At 32.2% G+C, this 21,068-nt stretch overlaps 3 protein-coding genes and 1 pseudogene across 18 annotated transcripts; 2 read left to right on the top strand and 2 right to left on the bottom strand.

Annotated features, from left to right (window-relative positions):
* Positions 1–855: 855 nt before the first annotated feature.
* On the bottom strand, positions 856–1,910 carry LOC137822258 (fasciclin-like arabinogalactan protein 10). Its single transcript, XM_068627149.2, has one exon. It carries the CDS (start codon positions 1,720–1,722, stop codon positions 1,030–1,032), a length of 693 nt encoding a protein of 230 aa, XP_068483250.2. The 5' UTR covers positions 1,723–1,910; the 3' UTR covers positions 856–1,029.
* Positions 1,911–3,727: 1,817 nt separating this feature from the next.
* Positions 3,728–4,926, bottom strand: LOC137822259 (uncharacterized; annotated as a pseudogene).
* Positions 4,681–8,305, top strand: LOC137821695 (uncharacterized). 6 transcript variants are annotated; one of them, XM_068626406.2, is made up of 6 exons: positions 4,681–4,855; positions 6,402–6,470; positions 6,549–7,182; positions 7,330–7,420; positions 7,728–7,767; positions 7,958–8,305. In XM_068626406.2, exons 3-5 carry the CDS (start codon positions 6,582–6,584, stop codon positions 7,765–7,767), a joined length of 732 nt encoding a protein of 243 aa, XP_068482507.1. In that variant the 5' UTR covers positions 4,681–4,855; positions 6,402–6,470; positions 6,549–6,581; the 3' UTR covers positions 7,958–8,305. The 6 variants fall into 6 exon arrangements, with proteins under 6 accessions (XP_068482507.1, XP_068482509.1, XP_068482510.1 ...); XM_068626408.2 differs by having other exon boundaries at positions 7,339–7,420; XM_068626409.2 differs by having other exon boundaries at positions 7,339–7,420; positions 7,969–8,305.
* A 2,621-nt stretch (positions 8,306–10,926) lies between these two features.
* LOC137820169 (flocculation protein) lies at positions 10,927–19,874 on the top strand. 11 transcript variants are annotated; one of them, XM_068624037.2, is made up of 13 exons: positions 10,927–11,421; positions 11,838–11,902; positions 12,420–12,496; positions 13,378–13,490; positions 13,564–13,700; positions 13,875–14,048; positions 16,863–17,130; positions 17,262–17,341; positions 17,460–17,487; positions 17,807–17,876; positions 18,414–18,499; positions 18,906–19,005; positions 19,248–19,874. In XM_068624037.2, exons 1-13 carry the CDS (start codon positions 11,136–11,138, stop codon positions 19,591–19,593), a joined length of 1,830 nt encoding a protein of 609 aa, XP_068480138.1. In that variant the 5' UTR covers positions 10,927–11,135; the 3' UTR covers positions 19,594–19,874. The 11 variants fall into 11 exon arrangements, with proteins under 11 accessions (XP_068480138.1, XP_068480140.1, XP_068480142.1 ...); XM_068624039.2 differs by having other exon boundaries at positions 10,968–11,421; positions 13,570–13,700; XM_068624041.2 differs by having other exon boundaries at positions 10,996–11,421; positions 13,378–13,487; positions 13,570–13,700.
* The last annotated feature ends 1,194 nt before the right edge of the window (positions 19,875–21,068 follow it).

The following is a 21,068-nucleotide window of genomic DNA, read 5'->3' on the forward strand; positions in this document are numbered from 1 at the left end:
TAACATTCATATCCCTATACGTTCACATGAAATATTTTAATATCTTAGATAAAAAAAAAAGATGACACTGAAAATTCATTAATCATGAAAAAAAACTAATAAAAATTTATTTTAATAATTTTATTTACTATAAATATTTAATCTAAAGTTTGAAACATAAACAAAAATCAATTTTACATAAAATATTATAACGAAAAACATATTTAACTAATTTTTACTATTTTTACATAAAATATTATAACGAAAATATATTTAACTCATTTTTACTATTTCTGTTTTCAATCTCTTTATCAATTTTTTTAAGTTCCCGATAATAAGGCTATGGATGTTTACGGATCAGGTTGAACTTTTTTTTTTAGAATTTTTAGAATTTTAATTATGGAAATACTATTTTACGTTGTAGAATCCAAAATATATTTAATTTTTGAAAAATATATTTTTAATTATACAATATGAAAACTTCTTAAAACTATAAATGAAATTACACTCCGCATATAAATTCTTTTATACATTTACACAAAACACTTTAAAATTTTGTTGTTAAAATATTTTGTAAAAATTGTATTAAAAAATTATATAGTTATTATTTAAAAAATATATTTACTTATTTTAAAATAAAAATATATTTAATGAATATAAATGATTTTTTATTAAAGAATAAAGTTATCTAATTAAAATATAACACAAAACAAGTTTGGCAAAGTGAAGTATCTTCTTTACAAAATGAGTGTTGTTTTTATATAATAGTAGTTCCTTCCGTTGTTAATCTTGTTGAGATAAACGAAAATATTTAGTAAAGAAATGCAATGATAATTTAAAGAGGAAGCACAGGAGCAGAAGTATAAAGAGAAGAAATAAGGAATGATGTTGTTGGAATTGAATCGGAATTCCACAGAACACGAGCTAACAGACTAATTTCGTCAATCAAAAACAAAAAATCGATACTGTATCTCGTGATCGTTGATACACAACATCAACGCTTTTTTTTTGTCTGTTTAGCAAAATAAAATCCCAAAACGTCGTCGTTTATTAGAGGACAAGGATGAGAGCTGCGGAAGCGGAAGCTGCAGCGAGAAGCCCCATGCAGAGGCGTGAAGCGTCGCTGCTGGCGGGAGCGGGAGCGGGAGCCAAAGCCGAAGGAGACATTGCATCGGTCAACGCGGCAAGAGGAAGCTTAACGTTGTCGTACAAATTATCAATTCCAGGTACGACAATGGGCTTGGTGAGCTCAATAGCCGAAATCACTTCGGGTTCTTTGACGATGAACTGCACCATGCCGGCATCGTAGACTGTGCCGGGAGCTTGGGCGGCGGATCCTATGACGACCTCGCCTTCGTTGATGAGCTGGACTTTGATGAATCCCTGGTTGCCCTGGGCAAGGCCGGAGGATTGGTAGAGAGTCTCGATTGAAGTTTGGCTTCCTATGCATTCCACAAGCTTCTTCTCGTCGTAGTAGCCGGGAAGAACGTGCGTCATGAGGGTGGCCTTGAGTGCTTCGGGTGACTTTCCGGCGAGGCTACCCATGGCGGGGTTGGAGAGGGGGAAGACGGTGACGACGTTAAGGGAGTTAATTTTGTCAACCAGATTGGCTTCTGTTAGGGCTTTGCTGAAGAGCGCGTACTCGGGTCCGCTGAGCACCTTCAGCACGTCCATCGCTTGGATGGTTGAGCAGAGGACGAGAAGAAGAGCCATGGAGAGAAGAGAAGAGCTTCCGAAACCCATTTTTTCTTCTCTTCTTTCTTTTCTCTTCTTCTTTATTCTTTATTGTTGCAGAAGCCAATTCTGGTTGATACTAAATGACCTTCTCAAGGGTATTTATAACATCTCTGTCCTCTCTTTTCCGTTATATTTCTCCGGTCATCCATGCTTTCCGTCCATAATCGCGGAGGGCTAAACACCTGTGCTTATTTATAGACACCATTCCACCTTCTCAACTATTTACTAAACTATAAATAATATTATTACATAATAATTTTTTTAAATTGGAAAATTAATACTTTTAAAATTCATTCATTTAGATATATTAATTAATTCACCAAAACTTGATTAAATATATTTTTAATATATATAGAAAACTAACTACCAACCCATAGTCTCCTCAACGAATTTTACTTAAATAGCTAAAAATATACAATGCAATTTATTTAAATTATGAATATTATAATTAATAATTGGTAAAGAGATAGTTTTAATATGACGTTAACAGAATTTTAATAAGAAAATACTTACTATTATACAAATGTAACTACCAACCCATAGTCTGCTATCTAATAGGAAAATGATACACCAACACCTAATTTCCGAGTTCACTATTCATCTCTCATTCAATAGTTTTTCTTTCCTTAGTGATAAATTCCTATGTGTTTAACACAAGTGCATTTACTTTATCTTATGTTTTGGATGAATAATTTTTAGAGAATAATTCATTTTCATAAAAAAATTATAATACTTTATGTTAAATATACTCTTCAGACAATGGATTTTTAAAAACGTTGAAGTTTTAAAGAGTTAGAATTTAAATTTTTTCATACTTTGTTTTCTCTCAAACTTAATTTTATTTTTTTTATATTTTCTCTTCGTGTTAACTTTATTGATAAAGATGAAGACTAACTTATTTTAACTCATGTTAGTGATTTTTTTTTAAAAAAAATATCATAAATTTTTTGCCGTTATTGTTAAAGTTATTTTTATTGATATTTGATAATTAACATTGGTTAAAGTTTTTTTTTAACATCAACTATATGTTTCTTGAGTGATGTCAAATACAACTTTTTCTGTTAATCTCAAGGATATGCTATTGTAGTTTATGATAATTGGGATTGATTTTTACTAATATATATTAATTAAAATGTAAGTTAATATTATTTCTTAATTATCACTGAATTTAGGTAATTAATACGACTGCTTTTGATTGGTATATGTAATATTTTTGTAGTCAACATTCATATAAACTATTTTCTAATTGACATTGTTTAAATTATTTACAAAAAATATAAACAAAGTTACTTATGTTAATAAAGTTACTTTTAGTAAATATTAACCATATCTTTTAATAAAATTATGTAATGATTATTTCTAATGGATGTTTATAAAGTTAAAATATCAATTTTTCTTTAATAATAATTGAAATAATTTATAAAAAATAAATTATAATTTTCTCATATAAATAAAAATATTTAAAAAGTTAAAAAATTTAAAATAAAAATAGTTTAAATTTAATATATTTAAATTTTCTGGAAATTATAAATTCCTTTTCCAAACATAGTTTAACTGGTGGCATTTAAAGATGTAGGAGAATCTCCTCACTTTGTTCTTCTTGGATTGAGCAAACACATAGAAAGTCCTTAGTCAACTGAATTTTAACTTTTTCCCAATACTATTCAGCAAGTTAATATTATTTCTTAATTATCACTGAATTTTCGTAATTAATATTAACAAAATTGATTATTTTTGTATGAAGGTTTTGGATTGATGCATAGCGTTTACACGCAATGTAGTTCTGCATATAAAAAGAACATACCGTGTACACCATTAAATAAAAAAAAAGATACATAAAAGTAGTGTGACTTATGTGAAGACAGAGAAGAGATATAAGAAAAAATTATACACTATAATTTTAATTATAATTACATGAAAATAATTAAGTGTAAAATATAGTCATGTATAGAACATAATAATTTTACTTCAACAAATAAGTTAAGACAGTGTTTTATATAAGACTACAACATTAAATTGTTTTATTTCTATGAACTTTATTTAGAGTATTAGAATTTAAAGGGCGATTATCCCAACTAGGATCATCGATTCTTGCTCTTCTTCCGTTTCTAGAACTTCTAAAGTTATTGAAGGCATGATACAAACTACAAGAGGTCCACCACTTACTTTCATCTTCAGAGAAGTCCTCAAACTCATTTGCATTATCATCATCCCCATATTCAATCACATAATCTCCCAAAACCACTCCACGCGAAATTTCTGAATGTATAGTGTTAAAACATCTACGGTCTCAGATGACTGCTGAAATTTTTCCTATTCAAGGTGCCTGGCAGGATCAATTTTCGATGGACAAGCATGATGGTGCTCCATTTGAGCATGTTTTTGTAGCTTGGAATAACTTTCAATAAATGCACATGGTTGCTCATCACAACTATGCTTCTTCTCGTCAAGATGCACTCGAGCTATATCAACTATAATCCACCTAGAAACATCACCTCTGCACAAGGAACAACTCAACTTGTATTGACAATCATATACCACTGACTCACTATTTGTCATGAAATTTACATCCGACATTTTTGTTCTTTTAAAACGATCTAAACAATTTGAGTACAATTGACTTGTGTCACATACAAAAGAACGACATCCCTTATCATAAGATGAATACCGAAGGAGCACACTTTTATGACGAACTTCCAAGCATATGGGACAAATTACATCTTTTCAACAGAATATACTCCATTGCAGACTACCATTTGATGAACACTTATGATATTTTTATACACCATATATATATATATTACACAAACTATGAGATTAAAAAGTTGATTTATTTAAATTTTGTTAAATATCAAATTATTTCTTATAATTAAAATTTATCATATTTCTTCTAAATTTATGTTTATTTTTATTCCAAATAATAAAAATCTTATTTCACCGCTGAAAAGGGCATTTATGTCAATTGGGTTGAATGTTGAGGAAAAGCTTTACCAAGTTTCTTTCTTGAAATTTGTAGAGGGAAGAAAGAGTCCAATGTATCTCACCACCAAACCTTCATAATTCTCTAATTGCACTCTGCATTTGCACCAACCTAACCTACGATCCTAACACTTTGACTCAACTCACGCATCAATATCAGGTTACCTTCTACCTCTTCTCGAATCTCACTGTTACTTTCTTGTGTTTCCTCTTCAATTTACGTTTACCCATCTTGGTTATGGGTACCAATTGACCTTTTCTTTGCCCTCTAAAATACAACTATTGTGCTGCCATTTTATTCTCCTAGTTCTATGATTTATTGGCAATATTCTTGGTTTCGGATTTGTCAACTTGGTTATTGATGGAAATCCTGATGATAATTTTTCTTTTTAAGTTCTTGTTGTTAAGTTGGTCTACCGATTTATTCTTGTCTTGTTAATTAGAGGATGTTCTGTTGAACTGATTATATTATTTGAGATAGATATTGTTGGTAATAATCCATTTAGTTGTTGGTGTCAACATGGCAGGGATGTGGGTATCATTCTTACTGGTGTTTTTATCGGAAGTCGGTGATATGTATATTGTACCTTATCAGCTCTAGATGACACGCTACTGTGGTTTTTGGATTGTGTGTAGATCAGGCTTCGTTAACCAGTTAGTATTAGAATGGCCTGTTGTTGACCACATTTTCCTCTGAATTTTTGAGTTTGGACCCATTATTACATTCCTGGAAATAGCCTTTATCCAGCTTGTAGTGCGAGCATCTAAATCAGGCCACACATTTTTTTATTGTGTTGATAATTTAGGATTGTAGGTATAAAAAAGTGAAAATCCTTGATGTAGTGATCTTATGAAAATAGTGAGTTTGTTTGGTTTGGAGGGGGGAGGGGGGAGGAGGAGAAGGGGCTCCTTGTTTGCAGGTGTTATGAAGCTCCCACGATGGTGAAGTCTATGGAAGGGTCAAACCCTTTGTGGATCCACTGTAGGTTGCCTTGCATTTGCAAGACATCTCTCAGTCACATGGAAGCAACTCTAACCATTGCACCAAAGAGAGGAAAGGAAAAATGAATAATTTCTTATTATTCACTCACATCTGACAAATAAAATCATCAAACTCAAGTATTTAAGTTAAGGACAATTAGTTTGTACAGTTAACAAACTTTTAGTATTTTTCCTCCCCTTTAAATGAAAGGCAAAAATGGAAGGGAAGGGATTTTGGCCCCCTTATTTCTGTTAGAAGTCACAAATGACTTGATGCAGTACTTAAGCCTTGAGATTCTCATATCTAATAGATTAGTCTTTTGGGTTAAACTCTATTCTTGTGCTTAAGTTCTTACAAATTGTATTTCATTAAGAATTGGGTTATGGAATGAGCTACATTAAGGTGTATACTGAATACTGATAGGTGACAATGTAAGGAGTCCTATATTGAATAAGATAAACTACTTGATGTCGTACTAAAGCCTTGAGACTCTCCCATCTAATGAACTAATTTTGGATTGAGTTTTCCTCTTGTACTTAAGTCCTAACAATTTCCCTTCCCATTCCTAACATTGCCCTCTATCCAAAGACTATATTACTGTTACAAACAATATTCTTATTGGGTTTATGTTTTCTCTGCATTTAAAATTTTATAAATTGTGTTTACAATATACTTATGTGTTGTTGGTTTTAAGCTAAATTCAAAATTTGTGTTCTTTTCTTAGGTTTGATCTGAAATCAAGGACTGCTACTTAGGTTACCATGTTTGCATCTACATAACTGGCAAGAGAATAGTAAGGAACATTCCAAAGAGTAATGCAAACACACTATTGATTATTTATTTGATGTTAATGGTCTGTGCTTGGTTTCAGATTTTGTGATAGTGTAGTCTAAGTGTCCAACATATGGTAGTCCGCATGGAGGATATTCTGTTGGATACCAACTGGGAAGATGTAATCTGCCCCATATGCTTGGAAGCTCCTCATAACAGTGTGCTTATTCAGTGTTCATCTTATGATAAGGGGTGCCGACCTTTTGTTTGTGACACAAGTCAATTGCACTCAAATTGTTTAGATCGTTTTAAAAGCACAAAAATGTCCGATGCAAATTCCATGGCAAATAGTGAGTCAGTGGTATCTGATTGTCAATACAAGTTGAGTTGTCCCTTGTGCAGAGGTGATGTTTCTGGGTGGATTATAGTTGATAAAGCTCGAGTGCATCTTGATGAGAAGAAGCGTAGTTGTGATGAGCAGCAATGTGCATTTATTGGAAGTTATTCCGAGCTACAAAAACATGCTCAATTGGAGCACCCTCATGCTTGTCCATCGAAAATTGATCCTGCCAGGCAGCTTGATTGGGAAAATTTTCAGCAGTCATCTGAGATCGTAGATGTTTTGAGCACTATACATTCAGAAATTCCGCGTGGAGTGGTTTTGGGAGATTATGTGATTGAATATGGGAATGATGATAGTGCAGATGAGTTTGAGGACTTCCCTGGAGATGAAGGTAACTGGTGGACCTCTTGTATTTTGTATCATGCCTTCAATAACTTTAGAAGTTCTAGAAACCGAAGAAGGGCAAGAACCGGTGATCCTAGTAGAGGTAATCACCCTTTAAGTTCTGATACTTCAATTTCTGATGAAAGTTCTGTAGCATCTGTAGAGTATGGCGAGTTTAGGCTAGACCAGATTGATGATGACTTTAGTACAATTGACCCCTTGAGGGGTGGCAGTCGTGTTCGCAGGTTGGTAGTACTGTTCCATCTTTTTCTTTTCAGTTTTGTTATTTCTATGCTTGTCTTTCTGTTTAATATATATGAGATTTTAAGGGATAAAATGAATTTGTGTGAAGCTTGCTTCTCTAACATCCCAAGCAAATGACTTTTTTTCTTTGCTTTAGTATTCAAGATCTCCATGGTATGTCTATCTTTAGACCTCTAAATGTTAATAGTCTGATTTAAGCATATATTATTACACATGTCTCTAAAGCATACTAACGTGGAAAATCAAACATCATCTCAATCATTTATTAATTGTTAGTCCAATTTTCAGATTGCGGAGACGACGTCATTCTCGCTCCAATGACAACTAGGTATGTTATGTTTACTAAATTTTCATTGTCCTTTCTGTTATTGCTGTACAAAGTTTGTTGTGACCACCTTATGCTGGATGCTGATAGTATATTTCCCTAACTTGCTTGAAGTATGAGGTTTGGGTGGTGAGGTACTGGTATTTTGAGCTCTTTGTTTCATGCCCTTTAATATACTTACTAATTTTTTCAGTATTCAAGCAGATACACATACACTCCAAATGAAACTGGTTTGATCTTGATGTAGCTGCTGTGACTACTCGCAAAGGTTGCATTAAAGTCATCTCATGCATTTGTTTAATTTGGATTGTACTCCAAGTTTCATTATGCTTACCATTAATCATCATTTAGTATGGCAGCCATGGGAAGCCACTTAATTTACTCACCAAAGTGATTCCGCTAGCAATATGCTCTGCTTAACTGTAGCACAATGAATTGCTTCTTTTGCTTGTACATAAAACTGCTTAGTTGTCATGCGTTAGAATGATTTTTGAGTAGGAATGTTTCCATGTTACTTAAAAATACTCTCTATTTTGCCTCTCATGTGACCCACGTGAACCTTCAGACTTAAAACTATTTTATGTATGTTAAAAATAACAATGTATGCTTTTGTTTGAAAAAACTTTTAAAAAGTTAAAACTATTTTATGTATGTTATCTGTAAAGCATCTTATCTTGTATATATATTTGAAGCACTTTTTATTTTGTTAAGTATTTTTAACTTACACGAAGCGTGGTACTCTAGCATGGCTATTTTAAAATGTAGATAATAGTTAGAAATATTTTTGTTTTAAATATATTGAAAATTTAAAAACAATTGGTCGCAACTTATTTAAAATAATAATTAAGAAGATAAAATAAGAGATATATTATTTTTTTTATACTTATTAGTTTTATTCATACTAATATATAAGTTTTTAAATTTTTTAATATATTTTATAAACTAATTTCATAATCTCTAGTAATTAAAAGGCCGTACGTTTTAAATATAGATAATATTATTAAATGTTATATTAATATTTATTTTCAAATTTAGCTTACTTATATTTATACATAATAATATTTATATATATATATATATATATATTTATGTTTAATATTAAAATTTAAATAAAAAATGTTATTATGTTGATAAAATATAAGTTTTTAAAAATAAAAAACAAAAACATTTTGAATTATGTTTACGATTACTACCTAATCTACAATTCAAAATTTTGACATGAAAACACACCTAAGAAGAATGAAGAAGAGGTGAAAAAAAAGTGCACAAAGATACAAAAGAATAAATTTTGTAAAGAAAAAAACAAATTTGCAGAGAAATAAGAGACAAATAAATATAATGATAAATAATATATATTCATAAAAATTGTAACAAAGAAGTTGGGTAAAGTGAAGAAGAGCATAAACATACCTAAGAAGAATGAAGAAGCACTTTTGTTGAAAGCATGAAACTTTCTTCTTTTTCTTGAAACTTTCTTCTTCTTTCTTGCATCATTATACACAATTACACTTTTGGAGAAAAGGGTTTAGTTCTTAAATCAAGATGAATTGAGAAGGTTACATGTTTAATGACGTTGCAGAGAGAGATTATTGAATTATGTAAGTGGTTTTTCTGAACCATTGAAAAAGAAAGAAAGAAAAATGAGGTTTGAAATAAAATGTTTGGTTGAATAACTCACGACTCCCTAACTGCAACTTTGAATTATGTTGACAAAATATCAGTTTTTTAAAAATAAAAAAGAAAAACATTTTGAATTATGTTTACGATTACTACATAATCTATAATTCAAAATTTTGTCACGAAAGCACACGCCTAGGGAGAACGAAGAAGAGATGAAAAAAAAGTACACAAACATACAAAAGTACAAATTTTGTAAAGAAAAGAACAAAATTGCAGAGAAAAGAGAAGAGAAATAAGAGACAAATAAATATAATCATAAAAAGTGTAAAGTGAAAAGGAGAATGAACATACCTAATAAGAATGAAAGAGTTTTTTTTGTCGAAAACATGAAACTTTCTTCTTTTTCTTCTTGAAACTTTTTTTTTTTCTTCTTTCTTGCATCATTACACATAGTTCAGTTCTTAAATCCAACTGAATTGAGAAGGTTACATGTTCAATAACGTTGCTTGGAGAGAGATTCTTGGATGACATAAGTGATTTTATCTGAACCATTGAAAAAGAAAGAGAGAAAAATGGAATTTGAAAGAAAATGTTTGGTTGAATAACTCACATGAAAAATATTTGAATTATGTTTACGATTACTGCATAATCTATAAAATTTTAAAATTTAAAATTTAGTTTTTAAAAATAAAGAAATCAAAAAATAAATATCTCCTCTAATGTATTTTTAAAATAATAAAATAAAATATAAGTATAAGGATACAATTAAAATAAAATGATAGTAAAAGGAAAATCTTCTTTACCCTCTTTATATATAGGTGTAGATTTTTTTCTCACTAGAATTATAAGTATTTATTTATAACAAATGGTTTGAAATAAATAAACAATAGATTCTACACCATCAACTAATCCAAATAAACTTTACCTATATTTTTTTTCTTTTCTTATAAATTTTTTACATAGATAATACATAATGACTTGTGATTGGATATAAAAACAAATTTAGATTAATCTATTTTACCAAACAAAAAAAACTAAAACAAGTTTGGTTGAGAAATATTTTCAACACTGAAACCAGCGCATTTTTTTGGTTCTCCGTATTTACCTTCTATTATGTAAACTAGAATATGCAACTTTTTTTTGTATCTTTTCTCTTTACTTATTTCACTAATTAAATAATTTATCTCAAATTTTATTATCTGTCTATTTTATCTTTTTAGTTGTCAACCTCCTTTGCTATATACTCTTATGTTTTCTTTTCACTAAATTATCTTTAGTAGTAAAAAATTACTAATCACATTATGAGCTAACTCATAGTTGTAACAATTTAATAAGTTATATCTTAAAAGGGTATATTATTATAAATTTTAATTTTAATTATATAAAAATAGAATCGAGTTATTTTAGCGCCAATTTTAAAACACATGGAAATTTATTTATACCTTTGGACTTTAGCCTCTAAAGGAAAAAAATTATAGACCCTACAACCAATACATATGTTCTTTTTTATTATTTAAATAAATCACAACATTTTTCGTGGCCCACAAACTGAGGATAAAAACAAATATTAAATAAAAGTACAAAAAAGAAAAAAAAAAGGGAAAAAAAAACGCAATAATCCGAAGATAACCGCTGGAACAATCGGGTTCTGTTTCGGGGAAAAGAGGTTTTGGAAGAGTGAAGTGAAGTGCTGTTTGGGAACTAAAAATTAGAAGCTCCGTTACTGAAGAAAAGCTCTTTCCGAGTGCTCTATGGCTTCCGTTCCCGGATCTCGATCCGGCGGCAAAATTCTCCGAACGCGACGGAGCGCCGCCGCGAGGAGCCGCACTCCCTACGACCGTCCCGCCCTGGCCGAGCCTCGTAGCCCTAATTGGCTCTCGCGTTTCGTATTGTCTCCCTCTCGTTTCATTGCTTCTGGCGCCGGGAAAATCTTCTCCTCTGTTTTGGATCTCGATAGTTCTCCCCCTTCTTCTTCTTCTTCCTCCTCCTCCTCTGCTTCTTCCGCTTCCTCCTCTTCCGGTAACGATTCCGACGCTGGTAATGACTGCTATTTACTGTATGCGCACTTATGGAACCGTTTTACTCTCGTGCTTGAACTACTAGGGTTTCTGTCCTTTTTGGTTTTAATTTCGTTAATGTAGTGATTTTATTTTGTTTTGACTACTCGAGCTGGTATGCGCTGACTTTGGTTGTAGTTGATATAGGTTTGGTAGATCTAATATTCGAGGTAGGTAATAGTACCTTGGAAATTGTAATTATGGCTGTTTTAAAGTGCTTAGTTGGATTTGAAAAACTGTCGAAGTTGCATGATTGTGTTATGTGTTTTAATTGAGCTTTAAGTATATGGGTCATGATTGTGCGTTGTTGAAAAACTAATTATGTTGTTTGGTATCGGACTATTGTTGTTACTGTTGTCCCCTACTGAAAGATGTGGTTGGTGTGTAATTTTGCAGAGGAAGTTGGTACTTTCGATGATGAAAATGATAAACCGTCCGAAGGTGATGTGGCCTTGAGCAAGGTAGCTGACTCTCTGTTATGTTATCCTTTGCATGATTGGGATTTAGGCCTTTTTTTTGGTTTAACTAGTTATTTTCAGTAATTGTTCATGGTTTGTAATACGTGTTAGTTAGGTTTTCCTTTGTTTTCTTTTTGTTTGGGAGATTGAAGTGCTTTTACTTGTTATGCATGCAGTGCATGTTGACGCATGCACTCACATTGCTCTTAATATTTCCTCTTACACAACTTGCTGTTCCACTAATTTATGAGCCTTTGGAAATTCTAGAAGGCTTCACTCCTTCCTAACTATCCTCTCCAGAATAAAATGATCGGTGAACCTTGAGGATTTAATTATCACTTTTTGAAATGCATTGGTTTTTTAAAAGTACTGCAGATCATGCTTCCATCCAGTTAGAGACATTTTTCATATGTGGTTGTCTTCATGAGTCCCCTGGTTTTATCTGATAGCATTGCACATTTTGTATTGATATCTGCAATGAAAGGATGGGACATCAGGACTGATAAATTTTTCTGTGAAGGAGCTCCAGCCATTTGTGGGGAATAGCAAAGACAAGAATATCATTGAGCAGCTTGTTCTGAAGGAGTCATTCTCCAGGTACCAAAGAATTTATATTTTGACACGTGGATAGTTCTTTTGTTTTTTCTTATTTTTTTCGCCCTTGTATTAGCATATGGTAATATGTTGAAAGTTCTTGATATTCTTTTTGTCAATAATGTAATTTATGTAGTTAAATAAGAAGGCATTACATGTATGCATCATGGTTTTTGGGCTTTCTATTATTTTTCATAGAGTTGAGTTTTGAATTAGCAGTAATTTTAGTCCCTAATATGATTCTATTACATATTTATCTACTTGTATACCATGACTATATATTATAATCCTACCATTGGTCAATTTTTAAATTTATAGCAAGACTTTGACAGCTTTGTTTGACTTCAAATTTTCGTCCAATCATGTACAGTTTTGGTGATTTTAACTTGCCTAAATTTGGTAACTTTCAAAAAATAAGCAATAACCCAGGCCAGGCGCAGAACATGAACATGTAAAGAGTGCTATGCTGCATATATCAGTGATAGATTTGATTCCTCTAAATTGAGGGATACAGTTTAGAAGGTGAAGTTCAAAGTTATAGCTGGTTACTCAATGGTTGATATTGTGATAAAGTGCATTTGCATGGATAACAAATTATGAAGTTGTTAAAATCTCAAATGTTGATTTTTCTTTTTCAATCAACAAATATCCACACTTTACCTTTTAAAGTGCACCCTTCATGTCAGAAGAGCCAAATACATTAGTGATCTGTAATAAAATTATAGGACCTTGAGCTATATATGTTGTATAAACATGAGAGTGGAACTGCATTTATAAAAATAATAAGATCTAGAGTGGAATTTTAAATGTTTGCTTGAACTGCATTTACTGTTTTTCTAGTTGTGTGGAAGAAGATATTCTAATACAATTTAATAATTGATCAGGGAAGAATGTGATAGATTGATAAAACTCATAAGATCAAGAGTTGTAGATTCTGCAAATGATGATAACGGAGATAAGAGGCCGACAGATATACTCAAAAAGACTCGTGGAAGTGGTATTCTCTACATACAAACAAAACTCATTTTTAACATATTACTGTTTCATGACAATGGATTTTTATTTCTTAGATACAGATTCACCTGATCTCCACAGTGTGGCCATTATGGAGGCAAAAAAATGGCTGGAGGAAAAGAAGTCAGGATTAGATACAAATTCGGATGTAGCTTATGGAAGTCCTTGCTTGAATTTGTTTGCATTACCACAAGTTAGTGACTCTCTCAGTTTGTGAAGAAACTATATTGTTTTTTGTACATGCTATATCCTTCCCCTTTTCTCTTCACATATAATATATATATATATATATATATATATATATATCATTGTGACATGATTTCACACTAATGGTTTGTTTTTATCTGTATATATGGCTGTTATGCAGGATAACAAAGATGAAGGATCACCAGTGGATGTGGCCAGGTCATATATGCGCATGCGCCCTCCATGGGCATCACCTTCCATAGACCAACCTAAATCTCGAACACCATCTGGAATTCAGCTCTTTAAAGAAGAAACACCACATCTATTGGGAAACATTTCTACACCGTCCTCCAAGGTGCTATTTAATGTGTGGTTTTTACTTTTGGGAGTTGCATATATGTCACTTTCATCTTTACTAGAAATTTATTTAGAGAATTGGGTCCTACATTTTAGCAAACATTGCTGGCATGAGGCATAGTTAAAGTTTATTATTACTACATGAACTTCAAATTTTTAAAGTTATTATAGATAGAGTATGAGACAATTGAACAAGTAAATGGAAAGGGTCTATTTTATTCTTTGCGTAGTTGCACATCATTACGTTTGGCTGTCTTTATAAATTGTGAAAACTGAAAAATATAATTATGTCTGAGGAGCTCAGTTATGCTCCATCAGTTTGGTTTCCTATATACTTTTCCCTCTTCTTAGGTTATTGTGTTACTATTTTTGCCAAATTTCTAGAAAAAAAATGTCCTCCAACATCACATCAACCTCTAGAACAAATTCTCACTTCTATTCTAACCATATTGTTAGAATTGAGAAGATGGATTGGTCTAACAATTCCCTTGGGTTTCTGAAATCGGGTTATGGTTAAGTGGTTTGGGCTACAAATCTCATCTCACTATAACCAGTGAATCCATTCCTACAAAACAACATGAAAAATGGATTTAGATTGATGCTTAACTATGTAGTGTTATTAAATCCACTATTCACGCCTCACTTAAGCCTATTTTCCGTCTCCATAAGGAGACCTGTGCACAAGCTTGGAGTGAGGCTCGTGTCCTTTATACCAATGACACAACATTTGTACGATGTCTATCAAGATCTTAACACTTCCTGGTCCATGATGATTTGAGGGTCCTGTGTCTGATTATCTTGGGTGATTTCATGCTGTCTTACATTATTTTAATGAGCTCCTTCCATCAGTTGCAAATGTGTAGAAGGAACAAAAAAACCAAAGGACATTTTTATGACCTTGGGTTTGTATTGCTTGCCACTAAGAGTATGTTGCCCGTGATCAAATTTTGGGATCACCAGGACATCCTACAATGATTTCCACATCATTTGTGCTGCTGCTTTATATTCCTCAAAAAATAAACACGGAGACACATACTTTGTCTGTAGGGGAAAAGTCTTCTTTTGCATCGTACTAACTCTGGATGCTCATGTTCATATAATTCTAAAAAACATCTAAAATGTGAACATTGTTACCGCATTGGACATACCATTGGTTGTTGCATGAAAAACTTGTTCACCCAATATTGCCCAGACATTTACTATTGAGTCACATGTTGCTCTTACACTACTGATTGATCTATCTTTGATAACATATGAAGACTTTATCAAATGATGTGATAGATCAATCCATTAGTAACACTGCTTTGATGGCATGCACTCGTAGCTCATCTATTTGTCTTTCTTAATCTCCTTCACTTGGTCCTTGAATTGTTGTACGCAAGTTGGGAATGATTTTCATTTACCAACTTGATGAAGAGTGCTGTAAATAAGAGATTATTGAAATAAAAATATCATCTATTTGTCTCTCTCAATCTCCTTCACCCCTGGTCCTTGAATCGTTGTAGGCAAGTTGGGATTGATGTTCATTTACCAACTTGATGGAGAGTGTTGTAAATAAGAGATTATTGGAATAAAAATATCCTAATATCTTTATAGTTATTAGAAAAAAATATCCCTAGAATCTACACATTCATTTCAGCTTATTTTTATTTTCTTTTTAATAGAGTGATGGTTACAAATAGAAGAGTTGAGAATGTAATTATCATGATAGTAATTATAAAATATTTTCTTTTCTCTCTTCCTTTCCAAGTCATTGGGATGTAGTTGTATAGATTCTAAAGTATATTAATTAGCCTCTTGGAAAGGGCCTAAGACAAGGGAAATACTTGTTGGGTTGGGTATTCTGATGCTGAATGGGCATGGTCACCAAGTGATAGATTCTCCATCTTAGGGAGGTAATTTAATATCGTGGAGAAGTGCTAAACTAAATTTTGTAACAAGATCGTGTAAAAATATAATATAGGGCAATGACATTAGTCACTTGGGACCTCATGGCTTAAATAACTCCTGAAAGAGCATAAGTTTGAAGAAAATTCTAAAAGGCAAGAATACGTGAGAACCAGGCACAGCATTACATATAGCCTCTAATTCTCTCTTTCATGAGAGGACCAAACATACTAAGTTTGCTGTATAGGGAAAAGTTCTGCAAATAGTAAGATTAGATTAGGTGATAGGGAAGGATCACTTTGAAGGTTGAATTGGTGTTACTAAGGTTTATTATATTAGGCATTAAATCTGTTAAGTTAACGGACAATTGATTGGTCAAATGGAAAAAACCTGACCAAAATTTGAGGAAATATAAGAGTTAGTCAATCGTATCGGGCTTTAACCATTTGATGTACCTCGCGTAATTAAAGAAATCCCTCAGCTTGCCTCAAAGTGGATGAAGCATTGCAAGTTCTTAATATGAGTGCTATTGTCTTGAAAAAAGTTTGTTTAGCAAGCTACTGAATGAACTCCTAATCTTGTATTTATAATTTATTTCCTTAAAATTTGCATGATTCAGCTTTTGAAAGCAACCTTAGTGTGAAGATTTGTTCTAGGAAATCTATGATTGTTACCTGGCAAATGCCAGAGGACATATGTTCTCCCTTTTCACCAGTTAGCTCCCTTAATTTTTTTTCCTTATAATACAAAGTAAAATATGTGCTGTACCTTAGTAGAATTTCTAATGTTCTCGAATATGAATTGTCTAGGAATTTACATGAATTACTTCTATCAATCATAGATGGGTCTTCACTTGGATAGATTGAGTTTCTGTATTAAAATGTTGTGCTTATGGATTTTGGTTTGGGCTGATGGTGGAATGCAGTTGAAAAGGGATTCTACTGCTACTGGTTCATGGAGTATTCAGGATGAAATACGAAGAGTAAGATTCAGGGCAACAGAGGATTTGCTTAGGACACTTCCCTCCTCAAAAATTGATTGGTCTGCACTTGGCATGGAGAATAAAAATAATGTAGACTCTTCAGCTATTGAAAATATTGGAGCTAGTTTGGCAGAGAGAGTATATAATTCTACAAATTTAGTGGATGCGTCTGCAAACTTGGCCAGAGGATTTGGTTCTCAGGTCTCTCCAGGTATGATTCTACTGCTATAGCAAGGCTGTTGGTTTATAATGATAATGAATTGTTTTTTTGGTAAAACATTTATTCCTTAAAACATACAAAGTACGTTCAGGATTTACTCATTTAACTTCATTTCCCTTCAGATTTGGAGGGTAAACTGGATGGGTTCCAACCTGAATCTGTGCCGTCTTACCCAGTTAACATTAATTTTGAACAGATTCAGGTGCACATCTGAATTGGAGTTTATATAAGAGCTCCCCTCCTTTTAATACATTGAAGATTTTTTAAAGATAAGCTCTATTTTATGCTAACACGATTTTCTTTTCTTCCTTTTTTTTAAGGGCTCTGTTGCTGTTCTTCAGACCAAAGGTAACTGCCGACTATGACAGTACATCTAATATGTTTAAGTCAAATATGTGTTAAAACCAAACCATTTGTTGATTACCAATGCTTTTGCTTTTGATATATTCACGAGAGTTATAATTGGGCAATTTGACACAGACATTGTTCACTAATTGTTATTATTTTAGATCTGAGAAGTGAGTTAACTACTTGTATTAATCAATTGTTCTCTGTTAATGCGACCCGACTATCAGATGAACTTCTTTTTCATGCATTGTACAATAGTTTTATTTCCCCATCTCTCAGTAGAAGTTTTACTTTGCTTATGGAAATCCATGCCACATAGGTACAGAAGATGACAGCAGAGAAATAAGTACTTCGGGACTACGAGATGGGTCCTCAAGCATTATGTACAGGTTAAAGTGTTCCTATCTTATCACTTTTCAATAAAGTTGTGCTTGTCTGATTAGTCGAGTTAAGTGTTTTCTTATTTACTTTCTAATAGTACCTTATTCCTCCTTCCCATCCCAACTTTATCTTATGAGGCTTTTAAGGTTTAAATAGTTTGATCTGTTGACCAACTTTTTTGATATATTTTTTTGGCTGATATTTGGAATTTTTAGCTTTCCTTTATTGCAAAAATTTCCTTTTAGTGTGACACTGTTTGAAACTGATGACTCTCTGAACTAAAGCTCTTTGACGTTCCCAGCATTTGATTATATTGTCAGCGCTCTTTCTTATTGTTGACCAACCAAAAAATTTTGCAACTCTAGAACCATGCCCCATGCAAGACTGACAAAAACAGTGACAAAATATATTGAGTTTAATCCTTCCTGTCAATGTTTTGCTACCAAGAGTCCCATGTGCAGAGATCTAGACAGGCTTTTTGTATGAATTATGGCCCTATATATTATTTGTCTTGTAATTGTAGAATTTCTTTGAATGTTAAACAGGGGTGACGGACTGGTTAAAGTCAATGGCATCAATGACACAAATGGGCCTGGTCATCAGCTAGACTCAGTTGAAGAAACTAAAGAAGGTACGAATCAGTCCCTTTGGCTGTCTTATGATAGAAAACATGCTTGGTTGATTTAATGTGTTATCTGACAACTTGTAGTCACACTTGTTAAAATGCTATTTGTGAGACGCAGTAGTGTTTAGCAGTATACCATGAACCATTGCACAATGCTAAGGGTTCAGCTTTGCAACCCTTTTGAGTTCTCGTTTAACTAGGGTATGATATGCATATCTCATGCATTTCATGGGGATGTATGTACATAGATCAGGGTGGTAATCTACAAGACCTTGCATGTGTTTGCAGATCATGGTGTTTCCCATTTGTTCGATTGTGATCAATTTCTCCTTTGTGAGGAAGTTTAAATATTTTATTCAATATTCTCAATTTCAGTATTCATCTTATACGTTGATCCTTCATTTGAATGCAGCTATAAATTCTAGATTACAAGATAGTAACCACTTAGTTATCAAAGAGAAGGTTGGAGCAGAAGACGAATTGGCAAATGGTTTCCTCTCTTCAGAGCCAAGGTAAATTTATGGTTCACGGGCTTTTCTTGATGTTGAACTTTCTTAAAGTAAAACCTGTTTATATATAACCTAGGTGCCTTTTACTTTTAGTTGATCAGCGGAATGTAAAATAATGGGTTGAATTTTACTTTTACTCAGTACCTAGGTCAAATTTCCAAGAAGCCTTCTCTGTTGGCAACCTTACTTGGTTGCAAAATGTACAATGAACCATTTTTTAATTCTTCCATTCTCCTGTTTGCTAGTTTCAATGCAACTCAGGTTATTGAGCAGAACACACAAACATTGGAGGACAACGAACCCAATACAAATTATTCAAGTCAGGAAAGGACAGCTGAGGTTGTTCTTGAGCAAGAGGCTTGTAAGACATTGCGTGAATCAATGGACGTGCCTGATGTAATTGGGGACCATGATGGTGTTGCCTCTGGTTCTCAGAACAGTTCCAGCTTACAGTACGAGGTTCAACAAGATACTTCCCAGCTGGGTGTAGAATCAGGTTTGCCAGCCACACCAACTAGCATTGCTAACCAAAAGGGAAGAAGAACGACTACCAAATATAGCAGAAGGGGCAGGAGCAGGGGTGTCAAATGATGCCTATTGTTGTATTTTGTATGTTAAATTGTAAGTTACCATTAGCTTAGAAAGTAGGGATTATGCAGGTCATTTGTTTTGAGATTAATAATATTCAAGAATATACGTCTACTTAGACAGGTTTATTTTTCTTTATTCTGTTCTTTCTTGTTTGTTTTTTTGGGTGTTTATTACGTTCAGGGAAATCTGGTTCAGGATTTGGAATGTATTTGCTGTATAAATGGTTAAATTAGCGACATTTTTTTTACCCTGGTTAAAGAATCTCTGGAACTTTACACTCAGGCACACCTTTTTGAGTTTGATGAAGGGTTTTTGCACGCGTCGTTGACCCGACATACGGTAAGAGAATTATATATAAATTTTTTCTTTGTTACGAGAAGAAAAGGGAAAAGCTTTATTTGCAATGATAGGTTCCATTTTTACAAAATTCAATACAAATATTTTACATGATAATTTATTCTTAAATGACTATAAAAGACTCTTATATACAGCAGAATATTTTGTATTCATTTGCTTTGAATGATGTATTGTAAGAGGATGATGTACTTTTTTAAAGCCGATTTGGTTGTGTGAAAATATTTGTGGTCTCTTTGTGTGCTGCAGTATAGTGAAACTTATACTGGTATATCTTTTCTAATGTCACTGATTTTACAAATAAACTTACGAGTTGCTATGTTTATTTTAAACTTATAATTGGTTAAAGGTTAGACATAATTGATTATGAAACATCATGTATTTTTATTTCAAAACACGTTCACAATAATTCAAAACAATCAATAACGAAAAATAAGGATAAACTACCAAATCAATAAAAAATACTATATAAAAACTTTAATACAATTAATTATCGTAATTATTCGCTTATTTTATAATCACACTTTATCTAAGGTGTTACAAAACATTCATGATATATAAACATATTTATAAGTTGATGACTTTTGAAAAATTGTATTTAATATTTTAACTTAATATTAAATCACAATGTTGTTATCTCATCTACCAACCTAGAGTCCAATAGAATAACTCTTAACATATTTATCAAGTTTTGTGATTTCTGTTTGTAACAGATTAAAAAAAAAATTCTATCGATTTTTCCTCACCTAATACATTTAACTATATTATTCAAGTTATCAATAAAAACTTAATATCCCATCTATATGCTCTTGTGATTCAATACTCATATTATATCACATCAATATAGCATTATTCATTGATATTTCCATTTTGTAACAGTCTTCCTTTCTGATTGCACATCACTATTTATACTCATTTGAAACACATATATTCACCAAACTAATTTAATTAATATACATACACATGTTCATACATTTTTCTATATATCATTATATATCCTTCATAAAAATAAACCAACAAATATAAGTTAAAAAACTGAAAAGGAGTTTTGGAAATTCGTTTGAGTGATGTCTTATCGCTTAAGCATAATTCTTTTAGACTTAATTATCTTTTTGATTCCA

Source organism: Phaseolus vulgaris, chromosome 9 (genome assembly GCF_051622355.1).
Source record: "Phaseolus vulgaris cultivar YP4 chromosome 9, ASM5162235v1, whole genome shotgun sequence".
NCBI lineage: Eukaryota > Viridiplantae > Streptophyta > Magnoliopsida > Fabales > Fabaceae > Phaseolus > Phaseolus vulgaris.

Coding starts and splice junctions, on each gene's coding strand:
- LOC137822258 (XM_068627149.2), bottom strand. CDS start 1,722: ATGGGTTTCGGAAGCTCTTCTCTTCTCTCCATGGCTCTTCTTCTCGTC.
- LOC137821695 (XM_068626404.2), top strand. CDS start 6,582: ATGGTAGTCCGCATGGAGGATATTCTGTTGGATACCAACTGGGAAGAT. Junction 7,421..7,727: donor GGTGGCAGTCGTGTTCGCAG/GTTGGTAGTACT, acceptor TCCAATTTTCAG/ATTGCGGAGACGACGTCATT.
- LOC137820169 (XM_068624037.2), top strand. CDS start 11,136: ATGGCTTCCGTTCCCGGATCTCGATCCGGCGGCAAAATTCTCCGAACG. Junction 13,701..13,874: donor ATTTGTTTGCATTACCACAA/GTTAGTGACTCT, acceptor GCTGTTATGCAG/GATAACAAAGATGAAGGATC. Junction 17,131..17,261: donor TGGTTCTCAGGTCTCTCCAG/GTATGATTCTAC, acceptor ATTTCCCTTCAG/ATTTGGAGGGTAAACTGGAT.